The sequence below is a fragment of the Cynara cardunculus genome (genome assembly GCF_001531365.2).
Source record: "Cynara cardunculus var. scolymus isolate 2C chromosome LG 15, CcrdV1, whole genome shotgun sequence".
Lineage (NCBI taxonomy): Eukaryota > Viridiplantae > Streptophyta > Magnoliopsida > Asterales > Asteraceae > Cynara > Cynara cardunculus.
In genome coordinates this window covers 4,981,708-4,983,977 of record NC_037542.1, presented here as the reverse complement: position 1 = coordinate 4,983,977, position 2,270 = coordinate 4,981,708, and the positions used below count along the sequence as shown (strand labels likewise).

At 34.7% G+C, this 2,270-nt stretch overlaps 1 protein-coding gene across 1 annotated transcript; it reads left to right on the top strand.

Annotated features, from left to right (window-relative positions):
• The first annotated feature begins 1,104 nt into the window (after positions 1–1,104).
• LOC112528711 (basic leucine zipper 43-like) lies at positions 1,105–1,686 on the top strand. The gene has a single exon (XM_025139737.1). It carries the CDS (start codon positions 1,105–1,107, stop codon positions 1,579–1,581), a length of 477 nt encoding a protein of 158 aa, XP_024995505.1. The 3' UTR covers positions 1,582–1,686.
• Positions 1,687–2,270: the final 584 nt, after the last annotated feature.

The following is a 2,270-nucleotide window of genomic DNA, read 5'->3' as shown; positions in this document are numbered from 1 at the left end:
TTCCCCTTCATCGCGACTCCTTCATCCCAGACCCATTAATGTGGTGGTGATGCCTCGACGACGTCTCCAACCAACCCGTCATGTTTGCCTCTGGTGACCATGCCACCCACCAAGGTTCGATTTCTTAGGAGATCATGCAACTCATCTCAAGTTCGATTTTTTGCTACGATTTCTCAAGTTCGATTTCTTGCTACTCTTTCTCAGGTTTAATTTCTTGCTACTTTTTCTCAGTCTCGATTAATATTTAGTGCGCTTTCTCGATCCAAAGATCAATATGTAAAAGGCTTATTTACCGGATTCAAACTATAATTATGATCACCTAGAACCGGACCTCATTCAATATTTATTAGCTTAAAATATACAAGCTTTCTTCTAAATCATAACAAATAAAAGACCTTTTTGTATGTTCAGTTCTCTTCATTTCTAGTTAATTTTGGAGCCTATTGCCATCATTTGCTCCTTGTAAAGTTGGAGATAGATTTATTTCAAAAATTATTTAAAAAATTAAATACTTTTTAATAATGTATAAGTTTTTATATCCATGTAATAATATTTTGTTTTATTAATGGGAAAATTAATTAAAATCAATTATATACGAATAATCTATTTTACTTATAGTGTCTAATAATATAATTTATTTAATTATTATAATAAAAAAATTATATGTATCAAATTTGTAAAGGAATACGAATATACGAGTATCATACATAGGGTGTTTGGGATTGCTTATAAAAACAACTTATTGACTTATTCCGGTGTGACATCGATAATAAACACTTTTGAGTGTTTAGATAAACAACTTATACCGGTGTCAAACCGGTAATAAGGAGTTTTAAAAAAAGTTAAATCATTCTAACTTATAATAAGTTAATAAACACTTTTATAGAAAAGCATAAGTTGTTTCAAATAAGCAATCCCAAATACGTTAAATAGCTAGATGACCACATACTCGTTTTTCTACCTTCTTATACTATTTGGCAACCCTTGGGCTCCCTATAAAACCACATACCTTACTCTTTTCTTTCCCAATTTTCTCAACCTTGATAGATACAAAGTAAAAACCCCCTTGGAAACTCTTGCTCTTTTCCATCAAATATTATGACGATGAGTCCACAGATGCCACAATTCCAATGCATGGCTCCTGAAGAGAACCCATCCGCTTTCTCCACCTTCTCCATCCAAGATCCAATATCTGTGCTCCATATGAGCAACCTCTTTACCAACATTCCCGACTACTTCTCTGCATACCCTTCATCTCTTAGCAACAACTCAACTTCTGATGAAGCCGACGACCAACAGATGGACATGATCAACGAGCGGAAACGCAGAAGAATGATATCGAATAGGGAGTCTGCTAGGAGGTCAAGGGTGAGGAAACAAAGGCAACTCAATGAACTTTTATCACAACTGGTTCGTCTTAGAACCGATAATCACAGTCTGGTGGAGCAACTGAACCACTTAGCGGAGAGCCACAAAAGGGCGGTTGAGGAAAATGCACAGTTAACGGAAGAGTCGACTGACATCCGACGGATGCTTGATGAAATCCAACTTGCTAACGCTAGCACAAATATGCTTCCTTGAACTCTAAGATGATTGGAATGTTATGTCAGATATATAAAGCTATAAGAATACTGTTTCTTATGTAACATGCAAGTGCATATTTAGTTTCGGTACTTCATTTTCTTGTATCAAGAATGATGAATGATCGAGTTTATCTGTAATCTAAAAACTTCTTTGTGATATTTGTACGGTTGGTTGATTTGTTCCAAGTGTATTGATCACAGAGCTTCAATCTGATCGCTATATAATATATGGGTATGAGCTGTTAAGTATAAATTATTCCAGGGTGAAAGAACCTGGAAGCAAAAATCAATGATTAGTGGACTTTCTACTCGTTCAGGCCTTATCAAAGGCACAAATGCTTGGTTGATAATGACATTTACTACTGAAAACGTTGCAATGCTTATTCGGGAAAGGCATGGAGTTGATGACGACGTAATGTGGACCAATAATACGCAACTATATATTATAAACACTACAACAAAATTGAGTTTACAAGACACCCCCAATCTCCAAGTGTCCCAATAGGTCTTTTTATAAGACTTAATTTATAGGACCAAAATATAAAGTGTCCTATAAAGGTGTTGTAATAAGTTTATATGACGCTTTTGGACGTCTTAACAAGTTTTTTATGACATTTTTAATACAAAATATCGCATTAGCAACTTAATAGGACATTTTTGAGAAAGTGTCCTATAAACTCTTTTTTT